Raw genomic sequence first — 20,761 nt, 5'->3', positions numbered from 1 at the left:
GCGTGGGGAGCGGAGCGGGCGGTGGGGATTTCCGGCACTCCGGGTGGGTAGTGAAGGAGTCACCCCGGGCGCGGTGGCTGCCTGGGGTTTATCCCGTAACGCGGAGCGGAGGAGATGCGTTTTCGGATCCCCGGGCTGAACGATCTCCGACCGGATTTGTCTTCGAGGTAGAGAAGGGCTAGGGGAAAAAACCCGCGCGTTTTCATTTCTGCTTGTAGTGGTTTAAGTTACGGAAAGGTGAAGGAGAGCCTCAGTTCACCTTTCGCTCTTGAATGTGTGTAACAGATCTTGTACTTAAAGTCCTGTTCTTCGCAGCGTACGTTTTAGCATGCTTGTAAACTGAACGCGCTTTCCCCCTCCCCCCGCTCGGTAGAAGTGTAGTTAAATTCTGTGTTGCGTTTATTGACTTAGAGCAGGGTCAGCAGTAAGGTCTGGGGGTGAGGGCGGCAGTGGTCAGGTGTTTTGAACTGGCTGTTGCCAAGTTCCAAGTCGAGTTGAAAACCTCCACTGTCAGGTAGGGAACAGAGTTTGTCGTCGTATCTGCTGGAGTTCTGGGAGGGTAGCAGTTGGGAAGTGAAATTATTTATAACCAGTGTTCCTTTTTTGTATCAACACTTTATGCTGTATCACAGTTTTACTGTCAAGAGTTCTCATTAGCTGCTGAAAACCTGTGCTGTAGGCTTGAGCCGTTCTAATGAAGGCATTGGGAAGGATTATTCAAAATATTGAACAAATTTATTTTGAATTCTGGTAATAATAAACTACTTGTTTGGCTCTCGTTTGGACACAGTAACATCGTAGAAGGTAAATTTATAACAATGCTAATGTGCAAATGGTCAAGCTTGTGACACTGCCTAGTTCATCAGTGATCAAGCCCTGAGTTTTTAGGACGTAAAGTGTCAAAAAGCGATAAGGACAAGGCGTTGGCACAGGGGGAACAGCTGGAATGGAACTATGCTTCACCTCTCTGGTCCTCTGAGGTTGCAGTTACTGCTGTCTGCTGACCTTAATTTTTGTTTACTCTCTGGAGATCCTTGTACTCTAGTTAGGAAGGTTTTCATGTTCAGCTGATGATCAAGAGTCTGGTGGTTAAAGTACTGTTTAGTTTGCTGGATTATGTTGACAAAGAAGACTTCTTTGGACCAGTGAATTATTGGTTTTTACAGATCTTGTCTCTGTGATTACTTTTTTTTGTGGTGTGGGTTATTTTTTATTTTAAACAACCAAAATACGAAGTGACGCACAATCCTGGTCTAACTTTGTTTCCGTCTCTTGGCTCTCATGCTGCCTTTTCTGTGAAGAACGAGACACCATTTGAAATGGAAGTTAATTCAGGATTAAATTTTCTTAAATAATCTCAGACATTGGAGGAGAAATTTAAATTGCTACTTTTACTGACAGTACTGTTTAAACTGCAGTGTTAATAATTGCGCTATCTGTAAACTGCAAAGTTCCCCTCATGCTCCGTTGGTTTTGTCTTTTTAGCACTTGTGTGTTCTGACTACAGCACATTCTTAACAAAACAGCTTTATCTCTCTGCTATTTTCTTCTGTCTTTCCTAGATTGATGTAGGTTGCTAATTTATCTTGGCTGGACTTTGGGAGAAAGCATGCATGGCTTCACTCTTGTGTAGCACAGAATTTTTAGTTGGAGGGATAATGTATTTCTTTTTTAAAATAGTTATATAAATTTCTCTACCTACTGTATTCTGTTCATTCACCAGAAGTTTTGGAATATACATGGAGAGAGGAAAGAAGTTAAATTGTCATCTTAGTAAGAAGGACGTATGAGTTTGTAATAGTGTTCGGACTGTACTGAGGAAATAAATACCTGTTTTGTTTTTATTTTAGCTGTAAAACTTTCAGGACTGCTACATCTGTACATCTGTGCTTAACGCATTGGCACAGTTAGGTCTTTGAGCTGAGGTCATACGGGATGAGGGTGATGATTGTGTTTTTCTGTTGAGTCCAGAGGCATTGAAGTCCCAGCCTGGCATTGACTGAAATGTCACACCAAGTTGAACAGGCCGAGCGCAGCCACCCGTGTGAGCAGAATTCTGTCCCTGTGCTGCTGGCTACAGTGCATCTCGATTGAGTCAGACTTCCAGACTTGGGCAGACTGTTTGTTTCTTACCATTTAAATAGTGATGTTTTGAAGGGAATGCGTTGCCTTAATTTTCAGCTGAGCTGTGTTGAGGTTCACTATTCTAGTATTTTTCTCCTTAAGTAGGAAGTGCTCCATTTTGCTAATAGCATTTATAAAGAACCTCCTCAGCTGTGTCCTGGAAACCTTTTCTGTCAACAGCTTTTCCTTTGTTTTGATTTATTCAAGGAATGCAAGGATTAGTGAGTAACTACTTAGCTTTGTCAAAACTTGTGGGATCTTATACATGAAGATTTCTTATTTCAGGATAGATTTAAATTAAAATTTTAGTTGGTGATGTTACTAGGTTTAAATTATATTTTCTTTGCTTTTGAGTAAAATACCACTTTTGAATGGATGTTAAATTTTTCTGGAGTTTAGACTTTTTGAAAGCATTATCCTGTTTCTGTTTATTTAAATACTAGAGAAGAAAGTTCATGCCTGTGAATTTCACTCCTAGAGTTACTAGTTACAGGTTTCACGTTTTCTACTGGTTCTTTACAAGTACTGAAGTCCCATTGATAGTCGTGAGGACCCAGCACTTAACAGGGATCTTACGGCTCATGTGATGTCTGAAGCCATTCGTAGCTTCATTGCAGCCAGTTTTTGTTAAAGCTTTGATAATTCTTTTGATTAGAAGAAATTATTTTCTGTCTGAAAAAGTAGTCTGAATCTATGACAGGCTGTCGTCGTTCTCAAAAAGAAATCAGTGTTTGCTTTAATGTGACTTTTTCTGGTTGCCTTAAGTAAAATTATCATGATTCCAAAAACTACCTCAGAGGAAATGTGTAGAAACTTAGAACTATTTTCTTTTCCCTGAAGGATCATCTGATTGCATGTGATAATTTGGCTGAAACTTTGAGGACCTGGTCTTTGTCAGTTGAGTCTTTTCACTGTTGTTAATCACTTAATCAAGTACAGATCAGACATTTTTTAAAATGAGTTAGGAAATATTTTTACTTTGTATAAAATAGCCTTTTATGGTTAGTTTTAGGAGGGTGCCAGTGTTCCAGTTATTTGTATGACAATTCCAAATTTGGACACCTGAGTAGCTGTGTTTTGGAAAAATGCCTTCTTGCTTTAGGGAGAGATTGTGAATAAGTACCCCTTAATTGAAGGCTCACAGATCAGATGGATAAGCAGTGGAGTATCAGCCAAGGGTGTGAGGGTAGCGTATTCGCTCATCTACTTCCTTTCACAGTTTTTGTTAGCTAGTTAACATTTCCTTCACAGATGAAGATTTTCAATTTATTCTGTTTCCATTTTTGGTAGGTTAATTGGGTTTTTAATGGTCTCTTACTTGTTGCCTTCTATAGTCTTTCCATGTGCCAGAGAGTGATACGGACAAGAAAGGCCTCTAGTTCTTGCTAATTGTCTTGCTCTCCTTGAGGAGGAGAGGAATGGACAGGGTTCTTCATAGCTTCTTGCCTTGAGTGAGTGACCCCTGAGCAGGGGGCTCTTTTTTGATTGTGGTTGGGTTTTTTTGTGTTTCTGTTTTACTAGAACCTGAGCTGTAAGGTAAAGCTGTCAGCCTTTTGCACTCTATGACCTGCATCCTTTCATACATTCATCACTGTGTTCAAATCCACTCTATTTCCTAACAGAAACAGGACGTTTGGTGTAAACATGAAATTAAACTAAGCTTTTTGGAATGCTTGTTTTATTAGATTCATCTCATGGGGATGCTGTGGTAGCATTAATGTAATGAGTAGAAACATTGCTATTTAAGTACATTTTCTTAACTTTAATTAAATGGTAAATTTACATTTTACTGTGAAACAATAAATTTCAGTAAGCCATGGAGTTAAATTGGACAGTTTTTCTAAGCTTAGGTAAGTAGACGTTCAAGTACTGAGGTTTTTAATTTACCTTAGTCTGTACTACACTGCGTATTTCAGTGGGAAGAAAAATTTAATGTTGGTACATTGTTTAGGAGTGTTTGTCAGATTAATTAATCACAATCTCTATAGAAGTTTTCTTGCCCTATATTACTGCACTCAGCAGAATTCAAGTAGCTTTCTTTAGGTTCCCTAGCATTTGTAAAATGCCTGTAAGAAACATTTTCGGGCGTTTTTCTGTTAGCATTTGTATAGTGTTAGCATAGTGGACCTCAGCCACGAGCTCAGTTATGTATGGCACATCCCAGATGTTGTTGCTAGAAACGACAAAGATCTCTTCATTTTATTTGGGATTTGGCCAAGGTTTTGGGACTCTGTAGCCTTCTGTGTTGCCAAGCTGTACAAGGTTAAATGGGTTTTATTGTTGCCTGGGTGGTGGTCCACTCCGAAGGGCTGTGGTCTTGTTTTCAGCTAGGGTGACACCAGCAGGCAGTTTACGTAACCAGTAGCTGCGTGTTAACGGCAGTGACATCTTCAAGCCAGTGAGGACTCCTAGAGCCACTGGTACAAATGTGTCTTGGAAATCTTGGCAAATAGTACTTTATGGCTGATCTTTATTTATCCTTCTTCTAGACGGGTAACTTGGAGAGATACAGGCAGGCAATTCCAATTGATGGATTACGTTGAAAGCTGTAGTTCGTGAGCAAATGGTGACTAAACTTCATCTGAAGTTTGTTACTTTAAGACTGAAAATATTTATATATGTCTCTCAACTTACCGTACTGTAAGTAATAAAAAGCTTAGCAAAGGTGTCTTAGCTATATAAAAATCAAATGAAGAAATACAAGAAAACTTGGAAAGTGAGTTGTTTGCCATTCTTTGTATGGTCCTGCATCCATGACAGTATTGATGTGACTGTAGTCTTGCTCATACTTCGAAGGAGTGTAAAATTTCATCAGGTCTGGCTTGACACACTGTTTTCTAATACAAACTCATGGAATATGAAAGGTGTTTTTCAAGCACAGGTTGCAGTTCCCAAAGATCCTCAAGTGTGTGCATCATCTATTAACATATCAGAGACGTCTCTAAATTGCTGAGTTGCTGTTGAGTCAGTCAGACACAAGCTCAAGCTGAACTGAGATTCCGAACAGGGTATTCTTCCCGTGCTGCCAGCAGGATGCGGTCCTTCAGACACGTTCATAGAAAGCAGGCAGGTACTAGGAATTGGATGGCTGTGCAGCTTGCACAGGATGTTGATGTCTGGCTACTCTGAGAGTTGCATGAATCAGGAATTTGGAACTCTGTTTCCGTCCTACCCAGGTGACTGCATTAGTCACTAAGCTTGAGCTGTTCTGGCATCTTGCAGGACTCTGCTGCCCTGTTGCTTCATGGCCAGAAATAGATAACTTTTTCTGACTAGCCTGACTGCAAAGGTCGCATGCCCCTTGCTGTCTGAATTCTCTCCTGACTGCGTTAAGAATTTCATGTTTGAATACCTACCTTCCTCCCGTATTTAGGTAAGGGTGCTGCCTTGTCATCCCTGCAGGTTGTCAATCTGTTTGGTGGGGTTTTTTTGTCATTTCATCTTACAAAAGTTTATAGCTCTCTACATAGGTCTTCTGTAATTCTCATGCTGTTTATGTAGCTGAGGACTTTTCTGTAAAGAGAGTTTGAGCTAGGTTTCAAAATGCCTCTAAACAGATCTAGCTTTGGGGTGTGCTGTGGGAGAGATTGCGAGCCCAGTCACACACTCCTGCCAGTTGCCCTGTGTCGGTACGAGCATTCAGTGAGCCAGGACAAAGCTGATAACTGAGAAATGTATAAGCTATGGAAACTTTTGGTTCCTGTAAATATTTGGATGTTTGGTTTATCTGTGCTCCAAAGGAGGAGTTAGAGTAGCTGATGGTATCCTCTGAGTATAGTGCAAGTAGGAACATGTAACTGTAGATTTTTGCAAGCAAACACAAAGGCCATGAAACAACTTCTTTCATCTGGAGTTATTTTGCTTGCTTTTTCTTCTAAGGCTTTGAAGATTTTTTTTGTGGTTGGAGGTGGGAAATTAGCTAATGTGGGCTGGCTTCCTCATGGCCTTGGGGAAAAAACCTCTTGAGTGCCTAGTTAATGAGCCTTGCTTGTGTTTTTGGAGACAAATTGACAGATTTGGGGTTGGAAGAAGATTTTTGTCTTGTTTTTGGTTAGGACAGTTGAATATTTTTGCTTTTCATTTTGTAGGAAGTGTATATGGTTTGTTTCTCTGAAAGATTTAGGCATTTCCACCATGCAAATTCCTGCTAGCCTTGAAACTGTTGTTGTGGTGTTTGGTTTTTTTTTTTAATCAGCTGTTTCTGTTTTGTTGTAAGTTGATGGTGGTTGTTTTCTTGAATGAATATTTTAAATATTTTTTTCCTGGAAAGGCTGGAGACAGGTATTTCCTAGTTTGTGAGTGTTGGTTTTTTGGTGTTGATTGGTTTGGTTTTTGTGTTGTTGTTTTTCCCCCCCCCCCAGGTCTGTTTTACCTGGATTTCCACTCAACATACAGTATTTTTAAGGGGCTAAGTAGTAGCTGATGCTGTTTCATGTTTTTGCATGTTTTGCTTAAGCTCAACCAAAAAAAAGTTGCAGATGAATTTTCTTCATGTAAATATTGCTAAAACCTTCTTGCGCACAAGAAAAAGGTTCCTATGATACATAAAATTGTGCTGTTTATTTCTATCTGCTAGTTACCATAAAGCATAATGATTAATCAGAGACGAACTCTTACTGTCACCCAAATGTCTGATTAAGAAAAGGAGAGTATAGGCAGGTTTTTTACTTTAGAGACCTGCTGGCTTGTCTTAATTTCAGACTTTATATTAGCGGCAAGTAAAAACTGAACAATAACACACAAAAGATAGCATATGCAAGCCCCAGACATTTCTTTGAAAGAAATAATTCCTATGTTCTTGGGGGAGAACCTGCTTGCTTACTCTAGCCTAGAAGCTTGAGTTTTGAATTTTCCTTTAAGATACTTGCTTAAATTGAGGGGACTGCTAATGCAAGTCTTGTATTTAACAAAAAAACACCCCCAAAACCCAAACAAAAACAACCAAACAAAAAAAGAATATGGAAAAACCACTTAGCAGCATGGTACCTGCTCTTATGTGTTGTGGCTTCCTGCTGTTAGCTCTCTGGTTTTAGACTAGTATCTCCTGTTAGGAGGGGCTCTGTGACCTTAGCCATAAGCTTGACTCATACTAGATTTCCTCCCCCCCCCCCCCTTTCTTTCCGTAAACTCTATGTTCCATATATGCTGTTACTCATAAGGATTGGCTACAGGATTTGATAGCATACTTAACCCAGGCTAACTATGCTCCTCACCTGTGTATTTATAGAGCTGTTCTTCTAATTGTTATTTGGGAAACAGCAAAACTGGTGAGGCTAGCTGACAGCAAATATTCTTGGGATATTTTTGGTAATGTGTATGTTTACGTATTGAACCCTGCCATTACTGTATTACTACTGGCATTCTTAATGTTCGTTTTAACGCATGTCTCCCAGCTTCCCTTGGTGTTGGTCACAGTGCGAACTATACCTTTACTATTTATTTCATTGTGGAGATTTCTTCAAAGGGCAGAGTCAATTAGAGGTCTGTTTACCTGCTACACTTTAATTTTCTAAGTGTTTGTGGGACTGTATGGTTAACTAGATTACTAGATCACTAAAACCACCCAATTTTTAAAAACATGTAGGTAGCTCCTCCAATACATTTGGTTCTGTAAGTAGTTTGGAAGGGGGAGGTAGAATGTCAGGGTATCTCTTAAACTGGTTTGGCCATTTCAGGAAATGTGTGTGTAACCACATCCCTAATTAAAGTTAATTAAGCTTTAACCTACAATAGCAATGTATTTTGAAGATGTACCAATTTATTTTAAAAGGAAGTCTCTCAACATTCTGGGATACAAATATTAAAGATACATTTGATACTAGTATAATAAATTAATTTTGGAATATTTCACTGGGCTTGATAAGAAAAGACATGAAAACGTGACTTTCCTGGGCTGAAATGAAAAACACCGAATGAGTTGAGGCATGGGGAAAAGTGCTTTCAATGAATTTTTGTTCTTGATGTAGTTCTTTAAACTGCATAGACCTGTACATACATGGCTTTTTGAAGGGATCATCTCAGTGGAAGTAATATTCTGAACAGTAGGTGTGAAAGATGCGGCCCTTTTATGCTCATACATGTCAGGTGTCAGGGATGATGAGGTAAAAGAAACCATATATCCTGTTCCCTTTTCTTTCAGAGCTATTAATGTATGTATCAAAACGATGACATACTGTACATGCACTTCTTAATATATTGATTATTTCAGGAACGTGCTGTTTACCTGAATCTGTGCCCTGTGTTTCAGTAGGACTAAAGAATCATAGAAAATAAAAGAAAATAAAGAAAATAAAAATCAGAATAAAAGTAGTTGTTGTTCTGTCAACCAACAATAAAAGGGGGTTATTTTTTGGTGTTTGAACCATTTGAATTTCTAAAAACAAGTGGCGCTCTCAGATCAGGTCTAGTACTGGAAGATGGTAGGCTCCTACCTGACTTGTATGAAGTAGCATTACTGTACAAACTTCATTTACGGGTTCTCGTTGTTACAGGACTTTAAAGACTCAGCTGTTGTTAACAAGACAACTACTGAAACATGGTGGATTACTATGAAGTTCTGGGAGTGCAAAAGCATGCCTCAGCAGAAGATATTAAAAAAGCGTAAGTATCACTGGCATATATGTTATGTGTTTTAAGGAACAAATGTAATCACATGATTTCTGGATTTTTACTTTGTTGTCAGTACAAGGATGAGTAGTAGTTACCTGAGGTGATACCTTAGCTAACAGAGAGATTCATTGTTCTGAAGAAAAAGCATTTGCTCATTTTTACGAATTTGGGAAAAGAATCCTGAGTACTGTTAAAGTGAAAATGCCATCAGTCACTAGTGTCTGATCACTGTTAAATACATTTCTGTAAGTGTGCCTGCAATCTTGATAAGGTGCAGGCAGTGACAGCCCCTTCTTCGTGGCTGAATTGCAGTGCCTAGTCTTCCACTCGATTTGCAGAGGTGCCCTTTCAAAGTTACTAACAAGCATGTGGGACGCTGCTTTTTTGAAAACTAGCTTTTTCTTAACATGAGGTCTGGTTTCTGTGCTTAGATTTTGATGGACTGAACATGTGTTACTATTAAAAATCACCTGACTGTTTAATTTAGGAGTGTCCAAAGGAATTAAGTATAGTTCTTTTTTTAGATTTACTGTTTATGTACTGTTTTAAAATGGGTGTTTGTAACATTTTCAAAAGATAGCGTTTACTTTCCAACAAACAGCTGGGAGGAAACATTTCTGTAGTACTCATTTCTAGTATACTGAAACTGTTTAACAATACGTTGCAGTTTCAAGTGACCTGGAAATGCTGTGTTTCTCCCTTGCCGCCTTCTAGGAGTCTGGGCTTAATGAATCAAACTGCACTAGTGTATGGTAGTTTGATTTCCCAATCCCTCCTTGTTCTTTTGCAAATTCCTGCACTTACTGCTTTGGCCACTGAAATGTTTGAGCTATGATCTTGTATGACTCTCTGTAAAATACTCCAAATTGACCTAGGTGCAAGCTTAGCTTTGCCCCTCGAAGTAGTTATGAACACTTTGGCTAAAATCTTTCATCTGAGGACAGGAGTTGTGTGCAGGTGTAGCAGTCAGAGCAGCCCCTGATGTTAAGATGCTGCCACGGTTTGGTATCAAGGTACTCTTGGAGTTTTATCATCTCTGTACCAGAAGAGTATTCTTGATGCTTCTTATGGTTGGTTGTAGCATCTCATAATTACAGAGCTCTAAAGAGAAGCCCATAGCAGAAAAGTTTTGTTATACCTGCCAGATAGTGATCATCAGAAACAAAATAATTAATCTCAAAATACCTAAGGAACCCCAAACCTGCCTTTTTTTTTTTTTTTCTTAAAGGAAATCTGAGTACACGGTTCTTTGTACCTGCAGAATCTGTTGGTACTGGTCTAGAGGCAAGGTACAAAGCACAGTGGAATTTCTAAATACCTCAATGCCTGACAACTTGTTTGAAACATTTTGTGTTTATCTGTATAGCATATTACTTCATTTCAGAGTAATATATCCTTTGTTTTTCTTCCATTTAGGTACCGTAAACTGGCATTAAAATGGCACCCTGATAAAAATCCAGACAATAAAGAAGAGGCAGAACGGCAATTTAAACAAGTAGCTGAGGCCTATGAAGTTTTGTCAGATAGTAGGTATTTTAAATGGGCTCTTGAACTGCAGGTCTCCAGTCTGAGTATCAGACTGAAAATGTTGATGTATGGTGCTTTAAAGGGGTATTGTAACTTTGGTTTACCATCCAACTCTACTTGCTTTTCAAAGATAGGAGAGAAAAAGAAGCTTGTAGATAAGACAGAATAAGCAGAAATTTTGAAAGAAAAAATTCAAGATCTCTCTAGATGAGTAACCAAATCAGTTTCCTTCTAAGAAATTGAAATGTTGTGTTTGCCAGGCCCTCTTCAGAAATTTCTGAAGAGTTATCTATGAATACCAATATTCATTTTATCTTAGGAGGCAAAGCCAATGTTACCATCAGTGTAAGGGAATTGTTGTGTTTATCCAATAAAAAACAGGCTGCACAGACTCTGAAGTACCTACGGCTGGACCTGCTGCTTCTAGTTCTTGTGCCAGTAAGCTAGTCTTGACAAAGCCCAAGCATACTATAGACCTTGCTGAAAATCTGGGTTGCGTTTGAATGAATTCCGTAAACTCATGTAACACTGATACTGGGGAGAGTGTTTTGAATTGTTCTGAAACCGTTGCTTAGCCTGACGCGTGTGGTGCAGGAATTCAGCTTATAGTTCACCCGTATCTTTTTGCTGGGAAAGTATCATGAAGTTTTGCTAGTGTTCTGGCAAAAGCAGTTGGAATCATAACAGGGTGATTTAAGCCACTTTGATAATTTTTCCCTGTAATTGACTGCAGCTGTCTATATGCTATTTCTGAAGTGTCCTTGATTTCACCTGAGACCAGTGAGCACGGGAAAGTTATATTTAAAGCACTAGCAGCATCTAGATTACCTTTCAGAATTTGGCCTGGTTTATTGTACACTCTGTTTCTTTGGTTGATTTTGATCCTTAATTGACATGAGAGAATGAAAACTTATTTTTTTGGGCAGTTCATTGTATACTCATCTTCTAGAGCAATTTAATCTTCTTAAGTAAATTTTTTGAACAAGAACAGGTCTTTGAGGTCATCTCAAACAGTACACTGATAGAATTTTAGAGCATCTGAAAATGCCACCTGGTTTTGCATCTAGATGATGTCCTGAGTTACTGGTGTCTTGCCACTCCTGCACAAATGATTGTCTTCTGAATCCTTAGCCCTGTGGTTGAGAGGCAGTCAACTGTCCTGCAGACTTAATGAAATTTTCTGACACGGTTACAGGCGTGAATGAAGACAGATTTTTGGCAGAAGAATAGCTTAGTAAGGGGTTACATAAGCAAAAAATACTGAAGTTGGGTGATCGTAGGATGAGCTTTCCTTGTGGTTTCGAGAACGTTATATTTTTCAAGATAAACTTCAGGCTTTGTGAGCCCTCAGGTCTTCCTCACTGTTTCCTGCTCTGTCTGACAGTTTGTCTGCCTTGCTGCTTTGGTAATTTTTTGTTGGTGGTTAGGTTAACCTCCTTTCTTTAAACATTTCTTGCTAGCAAGGCAGTACAGGTAATGTACTGAGCTTTGCTGGGGGTATCTCTGTGCAAAACTATTGCAAGTTTCCGTTATTTGCCTATGATGATCAGTATATAAAATTTTAATTCTCGTTAATCAGCAGTATTTTACTTTTCAGCAGCTGTTTGAGGTAACTGCATGTTCTTTCAGTGATACTATTTAAATTTCAAAAACATCTTTCACCAAAGAGGTTCCAGTGGGAATAGCATGTTAATATTAAGTCTAAAATCAGATGCTCTGACTGTTTTTTGGCTGATGCTTCCATAGCAGTGCAAGCAAAATAAGCTGTCTACCCCTCTAAGCCCTTCAGGGTCCCTTCCAGTACCACAGTGCAGTCTGATCTTATGTAGCGTTCATTTTTCTCCCCCTTCTCATAGATACTGGAAGGCTGGTCTGTAGTGAAATTAAGGGTGAGACATTCCATGTCTTCTAAAATAATAGGAAGCAAGTAATTTGACTCAAATCCTTTAATGTCTTTTTTTTAACATCACTTCATTCTCCTTTATTTAACTAGAGGTGATTATAATTAATTTGAGGGGTTTTGCAGTCACTCATGCACACACTGTCCTTAGTTTCTCATAATCCTGTCACAGTGGGCTTGGTCTTGTGCAATAAAAGGAAAAGAAGCGATGGTTAAGGTTTGTGACAAGGGAAATTTCGGTTGGCTAGAAGGAAGGAAATGCTTAGAATGAGAATGCTTGAGCACTGGGACTCCAAGTACCAGAGAGACTGTGGAACCTACTTTTCTTGGAGACTGATGAGGTTGGGGCTTTGTCCAGGCAAGTTAGGGGGAATCGGTAGAGTAAAAATGAGAAGGTTCGTGAGCTGAGACAAGAACTGTTTAATGATTTAAATAAAACCAAAATTGTAGTGAAAATGAAAACAAGAGAAAAGAGAGAGAAACAAAACCAGGATAAACAAGTGATGCAACGGCTCACCACCCACCGCGTGACGCCCCTGGCCAACTGCTCCTAGTTTAGGTACTGAGCATGACGTCATATGGTATGGAATGTCCCTTTGGCCCGTTTGGGTCAACTGTCCCGGCTGTGCTCCCTCCCAGCTTCTTGTGCACCTCCTTGCTGGCAGAGCATGGGAAGCTGAAAAGTCCTTGACTTAGTATGAGCACCGCTTAGCAACAATCAAAACATCAGTGTATTATTACATTATTCTCATGCTAAATCCAAAACACTGAACTATTCCAGCTACTAGGAGGAAAATTAACTCTATCCCAGCCGAAACCAGGACCGGGTAGTGTTCATTTTGAAGGCAAACTTACCTGTGAAGTAAGTTTGTGCAGTGTTCATTTTGAAGGCAAACTTACCTGTGAAGTTTGTCCTTATACAGAATTTTTCCTGATACAACAGGACCTGAGCTTCTACAACTGAATGGTACTAAGTCTAAAGTTTAGTACCTGTTCTTTCTGAACCTGAACTGCTTTTGCAATCCCCAACAGAAAAGTTTGTTACATGCCAAAACTTCGTGAAAGTTGCTGTAGGAAGATGTTTAGCTGAGAATACCATTAAGTGATTTTTTTTTCCACACCCCCTCCCCCCAGTTCAGTGTGCCTATTTACTGACATGATGTACAACTTCTTTTTGTAGCTAAAAAACGTGACATCTATGACAGATATGGAAAAGAAGGCTTAATAAATGGAGGTGGAGGTATGTTGACAACCAGCAGTTCTTTGCTTTTGCTGTTTCTGGTGGAAAGCCATTTTCTGCCGCTTTCTTTTTAAGACTGGAATCTGGAAATGACTGTACTAAGGCCTAAAAATGTAACCTTCTGAAAAATGAACTTGACAACTAAACAATTAACTTAAAAGTTGAACTTAACTTTTTACAGTTTTTATAGTTGTTGTAAAAGATATTACTGATATCTGGAAAGAAAGAGAATTAATTCTAAAAAGTATTGTATGTATTTTAGTGATACCTGAAAGGTATGCTTTTATATTAAATAATTCAAATACCGTATAGGCCTGAACTTTCTAGTTAGTAAAAATGTGTGAGGGTAATTGTAATTTAACTTTTTTTTTTTTGGTAGGTGGAAATCATCACGATAGTCCATTTGAATTTGGATTTACATTCCGTAACCCAGAAGATGTCTTTAGGGAGTTTTTTGGTGGAAGGGACCCCTTTTCATTTGAATTCTTTGGTAAGTTACCCTCTGGTTTTAGTTGCGTGTATATGAAGTGTGGCTAGGAGTTACCTTACTCTTACAAAACAAACATACCTAATACAACTCTATTAGAAACAGCTCTGAAAACTGGAGGTAAACGATTGATACTTTGCATTATATTTAAAATGTTTGCTTCCTACCTGTCTATTCTTGCTTGATTTGATAGTACAGAACAGGTATGGCTTGCCAGTTCATGTTTTGTTGGAAGGCCTGGTTTAAAAAAAACAACAAACAAACAAAAAAAAACCCCATGAAATCATGGCTGCTATGTCTCTAGGTTGGAAGGGACTAACGTTCAACAGAAAACATACACACTGGAATTCCCTCTTGAAAATTTGACCAGACAGACTTAGTCTGTTGAATTTGATCTCTTTTTGTCTGTAAATATTTTAATGTAACTTTGAGAGCTTCTGGACAGGTTAACTGTAACTGGTACAAGGCAGCTCGCAGTGTGAACTTGGATCATAGCAGGAGGGATTTTCTTGTATCAAAGTGAGAGTGGCTGCATATATAATCTTGACTCAGTCCCAAATTCATGTCACACGTTGGCTTGGGGGATAGAGCTCCTGATGGCGCAGATGAGTTAAATGATCCTTGAAGCCTGGATGCTTTGTTTGGTTAGAGGAAGTAATATGTGATAAAGTTGTGAGAGTAATCTTTTTACCATAATGTTGGTGGTCTTTTGGCTTCTGATGGTGCTTGCTGTAGTGTCTTGAAAGTCCTTGCAGAGTTGCTGGAGTTCTCACTCCATCTCTATGTTCTACTGCATAAAATGGTGGTATGTAAGGTGGAACAAATCCTGTGTTCAGTATTTCCTTAGAGGAAGCAGAAAGTTCCATATTGAAAACTCCAAGAAGTGCATTTGAAAAACAGAGCTGTCTTCCTAGTCAGTGCCTTGATAGTGATTAATCTCTATAGTAATATATGCAGATGTTTTAATATTTTTAAAGCTAATTTTTTATCTTTGCTGGCAGATTAAGGGGCTAATACAGCTCAGATTTTAATTATATCTTTCTTCAGTTCGCTATTCAGGGATCATCAGTTGTTAGGGGACTCTAATGAAGGATTAGAAAAGGGGCTAAAGGTTGAATTCAGTAGCAGGTTAGTTGATGAATTATTTGGGTAGCTAGAGGAGAGAACAGGTAGAGGATAAGCAGCAGAACCCGAGCAATTAGATCCAGTGGGAAATCAGCAGTAGTAAAGGGCAGATTGGAGGAAGCATCTAGCAAAATACTGATAGGTCTGAATCGGATAATACTACTTCACTGTTCCTGCAGCAGCAGCAGAATCTTAAGGAATACTGGATGAGGATCTCATTTTAGATGAGAGGAGTGGTCTTGGAACTGGTTGGGCCATTTCTGGAGTATTGTGTCCAGTTCTGGGCTCCCCAGTACAAGGGTCAGAGCTACTGGATAGGGTTCAGTGGAGGGCCAGTACGACAAATAGCGGGCTGGGGCATCTCTCGCATGAGGAGAAGGTTGAGGGACCTGGAAATGTTTATTCTAGAGAAAGCCCAGAGTGGGGTCTTGTCAGTATATTAAAATATGTGAGGGGAGGGTGCAAAGAAGATGGAGCCAGGCTGTGGTCCGTGGTGCCCAGTGGCAGGACAGGAGACAGTGGGCACAAACAGAAGCACGGGAGGTTCTTCCTGAACTTAAGGCAATGCTTTTCTACAGTGAGGATGACTGAGCACTGGCACAGGTTGGCCGGAGAGGTTGTGGAGTCTCCATCCTTGGAGATACTCAAAAGCTGCCTAGGCATGGTTCTGGGTACCCTGTGCTACGTGGCCCCGCTTGAGCAGGGGAGTGGGCCAGACGACCTCCAGAGATCCCTGCCAACCTCAGCCACTCTGGGGTTGAGTGGCAGAAAAGCTGGAAAAATCTGAGCAAGATGTTAAGTAGGAAGCTAGTGAGGAGGAGCAGGGAGAGGATGTTTAGCTCTTTTATGATCAATTGGTTGGTTTGTTTTTTAAATCTAAGATACTTAAAATAGTTGGTTCTTAATCAAATATTTGTGAGTAAATTGTATAGGTAAGGCATGTTCTAGCTTCTGAGAGACTGACATAGGCTGTGTGTGATTTTGATGGTATTTAATTATCAGCACCAGCAAAAGATTTATCTTGTCTCTAAAACTGTCAGTGTTCATGACTAACCTTAAAGCTGTGAAGTTGAATCCTGCATGTTAAATAGTCATGGGGTTAAAAAGAACATAAGGCTGACTTTTTGGATTCCTTAGAAGGAAGGCTGTACAACACCGTGCCTAGAGCTATGTAGCTGATCAGATGGAGGTTTCACTACTGCCAGAGTTTTCCTGGATGTTGCAGCTACTTTAGTCTTTCCTGTAGAGAAATAGTGGTGCATCTTACCTTGTGGACACAGTGGGCTCTGCACTGAGGACATCAAGGCGTGCTTCTAAAAACATTCTCCCCCTGCTTAATCTGCTCTTCAATAAATAAATTTGGTGCCATCTACTTCACATATTGATCACTGTCAGCTTTAAGGCATGAGTGATGTGGCACGGGCTCCACTTCTTGCAGAGTAAGGTTCTGGCACTGTCAGCAGTGTTATGTATTCTCCAGTTGATGAAAACTAATCGTTTCAAAGCTGCCTACATTTTATGTGGATAGTTGCAGTGTCAATTACCGGAGTCCTAAAACCTGCGTTGAGCCATGGATTCTGAGTAAAAGCTCTTGTAATTTTTCTAGTCAGAAGGCTTCACAGTGAGCACTTTTTTTAAACTTTTGTGGCTTTAAGATGGTTAAGACTTTCTCTAATATGGGAAAGTAACTCAAAACAAATTTTCCATGGCTTGTTGCTTTTTGCAACAATCTCTACATTTATGTGAATGTTGAAGGTAGTACAACATGAAGATGCATGTGCTTTGAGCTGTATGCGGCACATTTAATAATGCCAAAAGCAGGCAGTATAATTGGGTGTATAACATGAGTATTTGTGTTGGTGAACTAGAGAGAGCCCTTTTAGATTCTGCTATGTTGAAATAGTGGTGGGACAGCTTCTGTCCTGAAGAATAATATAATTCTTCTGAAACTGAAGATTTTTCAAGTTGTTGATGAATTTTTTTGTGAAACCAGTGACTTTTTAAGGAGCTTCTCAGGTTATAATTGGTTTTATAAGCAACTGAATAAGGTCTGAGGTCATGCTTTCCAAAAACATACACTGGTGGAATCAAAGATGAAGTCAAATAAACACTTTGAAATGTTTGCACCTTTTATGCAGTTTGAAGTGGCATGTATCGAAGCCCACAATGCAGGTGGGACTCTACATATTCAGTGGCAGTCAGGATATAGAAAAATCAGCACTCAGGTGCATAATCCCTGTAAACTTGTGGATGTGAAGAATTTCAAAAATTGTGCTATGAATGGAGTCTGTTAAACTCCACAGAGCTCTGTTGCAGTTACAGAAAGTTTTCTTTATAAACAGAGGCATCTTTATTCATCTTTCGAAGAGCAGAATTTATGGAGACTTGTGTGGTGATTTTTAACTGATAAGTCCCTTCAGACTTTTCAAATGAAAATCTGTAACACTGTTGAAGACATCTCTGAACACTTCCACATGGAGCAGAGTTAGTGTGTGCTGTGTGTTGCACTGGAATTAGCTCAGCCAGTCACAATCTCACTTCTCTGATTTGCAGGCAAATTCTTTGTAAAAATAAAAGTGCGTCAAGGCCAGTACTTTTAAAAACTTGATTAAAACTGGTAATATGACAGCAGGTTAACAACTTCTGAGGTGTGTGGGCTTGTTTTCTGTGACACCTTGTTAAAGCAGAATCTGCTTTTTCCTACTGAGCTCTTCCAGTGATAGTTTTCAGTCTTTCACATATAGATGGTTGGTAATCCTTGTAACGGGGCAAAAAGAAAACGTAATGCTCTCTGTGCAGTACTGATGTTCATACTGCAAAATACTGCCTTGGAATAGCAATGTCTGGTTAACTGGTTTTCATACCTCTTCAGTTCTTTGATGCTAGAACTGAATATTTACTCTTAATAGAGGGTTTGATTTCTCTTCATTAAACTTATGTTGTATATATCTGTTGAGTGGCATGTAGTTTAAGTATATGGTGCTTGTCGTGATTTGGTTTATTTGTGTTCCATGTAGTGTTTTGTTCATATTTTACTCTTAAACTTTTGAGGACATTTATTCTGCTGCTGTATTTTAGCAGTTCACAGTGAGGGAAGAATGCCAGTGTTATCACTGATAGTGGAGGTATAGTCAGTAATTTAAAGACTGCTGCTTCAAGCATTGTGAGGAACAGAAACTAATGTATTTTGATGTAGGCAAAAATGGGTGGCTGTGATTCTGGGCTGTTAAAAAATTGACTTAGTTTTTGTTTAGAGGCTTTTCAGATTCTTCCTTCAAGAGCAGTTTATATTATAAATTGGAAGGGATTATCAGCGAGGAATCATATTGAAAGATGGAGTGGATATCACAAGAGCATAACCTTACCGAATAGGCAATTTAGTAGTTCAAACAACTCCTGAAGTATTTAAGTCATCTTTTATATAAACTGAGCTTCATGTACACATCTGGTGACATTTGAGATGGTTTAGGGTATCTGAGTTGACTGAGTAGTTTCTGTCTGGGCTGGAAAATACAACTCAGAACCCTCAGAAGACCAGTGTCCTGCAGCAGCAGTATCTAGAAGCTAGACAGCCTGTTTCAGGGCACTTCAGACAGCTTTAGATGCCTGTATGTCTAGTTAAATGAATCCCACAAGGAACCATGCTTTTCTCTGGGGTAGAGTGTGTTAATGATGTGATGTGATAAATTGCTTCAGATGGATGCCCTCTCTATACTTTGATGTCTGAGAGAAGTCTGTGGAGTCTCTTTCCACATAGATTATAATCTTGACAGTTTTGCTGTAGTTCCTAAACACTTCAGTATTCTCAGTGTACCTTCTGAGGTGATATTTTATAAATGTCGTAAATGTTTTTCTTAGTTTGTGAAGTAGAATTCAGTATGTATTTTACCCTAAAGTTAATACCAGAATGTGCTTATAAACCTATATACATTCTGTGGGGTTTACCATTGAGAATTCTGGTTACCTGGTTTATGTGGTGTTTAAAAATCTGTACTCTTGGAAACCAAGGTGAAACTAAATTTAACATCTTTTTTAGGGCTAGCTAGCTAGAAATATTTGTCACAGAGAATGTCAACTAACTAGTTATATGGCATGCAGCTTGATTCCATCAAGCAGAATTACTGCTGATTGACTACTGTAATATGGATTACATACAATGAGGGCATTCTGGAAAAGTATGGTGAGTTACTTCAAGCATATGGGCTAAAGATCCTTCACCTGACAGGAAAGAGAATGTTTGGGCTGTAATCATTGCAAACTCTATTGTACATGATGTGTTTTAGGATGTTGTTTAGGAATGGGGTAACTTCTTCAACCTTTTCATCTCAAGGACAGAAAGTTGTCTTGCTGGGGCAAAAGGTTTGTTTAAGAGTTGGATCATCGTTTTAATCCACATGGAATTCCATTTCTGATAACTGAGATTAGGTATTCTAATGCAAAATGTATTTGTTAATCAAATGGATTCTTAAAACTGAAAATGGAGGAGGCTTTCAATTAAAGCTGTCTTGCACAACAGTGTCCTCTTTCTAATTAATCTTTTGTTGACATAAATTCGGAGCTTTTGGTATTTATGAGGTGCTCAGATTTGCATGCGCATTCATTGCTTTGGTATGAATGTGCACATTTGTATTTTGTGAGCAGCAGTCTTGGAACATAATTATCCACTGAATGTTCTAAATCTCACTGTCATGAATTTTTCAAAAGTAACTGGAAAGGTTCAAAGACAGTCTTTGAAACACAGGAACTGTCTCACCCAGACAACATTATCAAACAGGAATAGATGGAATTAATGCTATGGTTCCAGGTAGCTGAAATCATATCTATCTTGTGTTGCTGAAAGGGAGGAGACCTCGCTCCAAATTCTCATGTCCATCTTAAAACTTTAATCTTTGACTAATATCCCACTAGATGCATTGAGAAGCTGTTCGATAGCATACTGTCTGGAGAGGAAGTTTGTCTTTGGCATCCTGAGCCAGTTCAGGTTGTTAGTCCTCAAGAAAGTAATTTTGTGCTACCTGTTATATTGGTCAGGGGACAAATGCTGAACGTAGCACAAGGACAGCAGGGTCATACGGTGGTAGTAGATGATTCCCCCATTTCTAAGGTGTGCCTGAACATTTGGGCAGCAGTTTGATAAATATTAAATGCTTATTAGAGTTGGACTTGCCATACTAATGTCTATGTAGTTATGGTATAGGTGGCATTCTAAGGTAATGCTTTAAGTCTCCTTGTTCTAGGAAATTACTAATACCAGGATCTCTGCTATGTATCACTAGAAAGACTTTCAAATGCTTCTACTGGTAGACTTAAATAAGTGGGGCAAACATCTGTCTGAGATGTAATTTGTACAAATAAGCAGTTATGCTGAAAGACTAGGCAAGTGGATCAACAGTGCTTGCAACAGCATCTCGGTGTATATTCTGGGTAAGTGGTAGTACCAGTGTGCTTATTTTGTAGTTGAGGAAAAAAACATTCCCATACAAAAGTGCTTATTCTGTGGCCTGTCTGGTTCTGATGATGTGCTTTACTCTGGCTGGGTACACCCCAGAGCTGTGGAATGAGGTTGTGTATGTACAGTAAATCTGTGCCTTTGAAACTTTTTTCAAATAAGAGACAAGATAGAAATACGTACTGCAAGATTTCAGTTTTATTGGATGTATCTGTAGCCCTTTGCATAAATACATTATTCAGACCCACATTTCAGAAGCTCTTCTGGCATGATCTGTAAATTGTAGAATCATAGAATGGT

General features: G+C 39.1%; 1 protein-coding gene across 3 annotated transcripts in view; it reads left to right on the top strand.

Annotated features, from left to right (window-relative positions):
- Positions 1-8,612: 8,612 nt before the first annotated feature.
- DNAJB6 (DnaJ (Hsp40) homolog, subfamily B, member 6) overlaps positions 8,613-20,761 on the top strand; it is a 53,339-nt gene continuing 41,190 nt past the window's right edge. For all 3 annotated transcript variants that reach the window (XM_010148954.1, XM_010148953.1, XM_010148955.1), the window contains exons 1-4: positions 8,613-8,724; positions 10,150-10,259; positions 13,341-13,400; positions 13,780-13,890. In XM_010148954.1, the coding sequence (XP_010147256.1) occupies positions 8,660-8,724; positions 10,150-10,259; positions 13,341-13,400; positions 13,780-13,890 (346 nt within the window). In that variant the 5' untranslated portion in view covers positions 8,613-8,659. The remainder of the gene's footprint in view (positions 8,725-10,149; positions 10,260-13,340; positions 13,401-13,779; positions 13,891-20,761) is intronic.

This window comes from Eurypyga helias, unplaced genomic scaffold (genome assembly GCF_000690775.1).
Source record: "Eurypyga helias isolate BGI_N326 unplaced genomic scaffold, ASM69077v1 scaffold16303, whole genome shotgun sequence".
Classification (NCBI taxonomy): Eukaryota; Metazoa; Chordata; class Aves; order Eurypygiformes; family Eurypygidae; genus Eurypyga; species Eurypyga helias.
Note: the sequence above shows the minus strand (reverse complement) of the source record. Positions and strands in the feature narration are given on the sequence as shown.